This window comes from Perkinsus marinus (assembly GCF_000006405.1).
Source record: "Perkinsus marinus ATCC 50983 genomic scaffold scf_1104296947582, whole genome shotgun sequence".
In the NCBI taxonomy this organism is placed as follows: Eukaryota; Perkinsozoa; order Perkinsida; family Perkinsidae; genus Perkinsus; species Perkinsus marinus.
Genome location: NW_003210572.1, coordinates 1 through 1,564, shown reverse-complemented (window position 1 = coordinate 1,564; position 1,564 = coordinate 1). Strand labels below are relative to the sequence as shown.

At 45.6% G+C, this 1,564-nt stretch overlaps 1 protein-coding gene across 1 annotated transcript; it reads left to right on the top strand.

The window, feature by feature from the left end:
- Positions 1-1,066: 1,066 nt before the first annotated feature.
- On the top strand, positions 1,067-1,501 carry Pmar_PMAR003253 (hypothetical protein; the record flags this gene model as incomplete). Its single annotated transcript, XM_002779354.1, has 1 exon — positions 1,067-1,501. One exon carries the CDS (start codon positions 1,067-1,069, stop codon positions 1,499-1,501), a length of 435 nt encoding a protein of 144 aa, XP_002779400.1.
- Between the last annotated feature and the right edge of the window lie 63 nt (positions 1,502-1,564).

The following is a 1,564-nucleotide window of genomic DNA, read 5'->3' as shown; positions in this document are numbered from 1 at the left end:
CACTGCAGTTGTGCAGAGTTAGTATGTACAGTGGCTATCCTCAGTGATGATGACCGTTTTCTTGAAAAGCACTCCGGAATATTTTTGACAGTACACAGCAGATGCTTAAGAGGACAAGTCCCCAATACTGATGCTATTATGCGGCTGTCTCCTATGTTTATGATGCACACATGCGCATCGCCTGAACATTGGCCTTGTATCACGAGGATACTCAATTCAAGGCGTCTCGGGTTGGAGAGCAACTTTAGGAGTTGCTTAAGGAATACTTGAGAAGTACTCAGCTCATTTCACAATGGTAACCATTGCCTAACCGTTAGGCACAAGCCTGCTACTAGCAGGCTGCTAGTGCATTTTGAGCTCGTTTTACACCTTATCCCGGTGTTCCCTCGTGCTCATCCGCTGTGCTGGCCAGTTTTGGCTGGGTCCCACTTAATATGAGGCTGATTCATAGATATACAGTAGCTTCAGATTAGATGCGAAGTTATAGATATACTCCCCCAGCAAGAGTTGGTACCTCGAGGCGCGATTTTAAAACATGGATGCTGATTCTTCAACCTCTCACTAACTACCAGAAGTTACACCATGAAGCTTGGACGTTACATCAAGTGGAGCATAAAAGCATAGTATGCTCACCATACTTTCCTGAGCCGCAAGATGGTGTTCATAAAGGTGACTGTGCACGAGTCAAAAACGGGATATGCTAAGAATGTGCGGAGGGGTGTATGTCATAGGATTGTGTACCAACGGCTGAAAATGACCCGCTGGGTTACCCTAGCAAGTGAGCGACATGCAACCGTTCAGTGAACAGTTATCACGGTCAGCCTCTCCGGGTCTACTCGCGTCGGAAACGGCCTCAGGAAGGAACTCGTTCACACGCCTACAGAGCTGCTTCTCCCCCAAGAAACCTTCGTCGGATAAACCGATTCAGGCCGAACATGAAGGAGACAGTAAACAAAGGCATATCATTAGCTCACACACTCGACGCTAGTGAAAGAGTGGTTTCCACTCTAGCACTTGCCATCATCATTATATTTGAAGCTTGTTAATCCTAACATATTTTCCAAGTATGTCTGTATCTGGTAGCAACAGTGGTAAATCGTACTCGTGGACTGATGTTTCGGGTAACGTGTACTACTATTACAAGCATCCTATGACCAAGGCTGTTTTGTTCATTTTACTACAGGAATTATGTGAACGTTTGGCCTTCTACGGGTTGATGCCCAACCTTCAGATTTTCCTCAAGGAGTATCTTGGGGTTGATGACGCTGGTGCTAATTCGTATATCTCTACGTTCAACGCTATCCTTTATGTTACTCCACTTCTCTCTGCTGTGATATCGGATACGATACTTGGACTCTATCTCACTATTCTGGCATTCTCCTTCGTTTACATGGCGGGTTTGGCTCTTCTAACGCTGTCTACGATACATTCGATTAGTCAGCCGTGGATGATCCATGTCTCACTACTCTTCCTAATCGCATTTTGGTGCGGGTGGAATTAAGAGTGGTGTGAATGTCATGGGGAGCTCAACAGTTCCATCCTGAGGAGCATAAAGATCTTATTA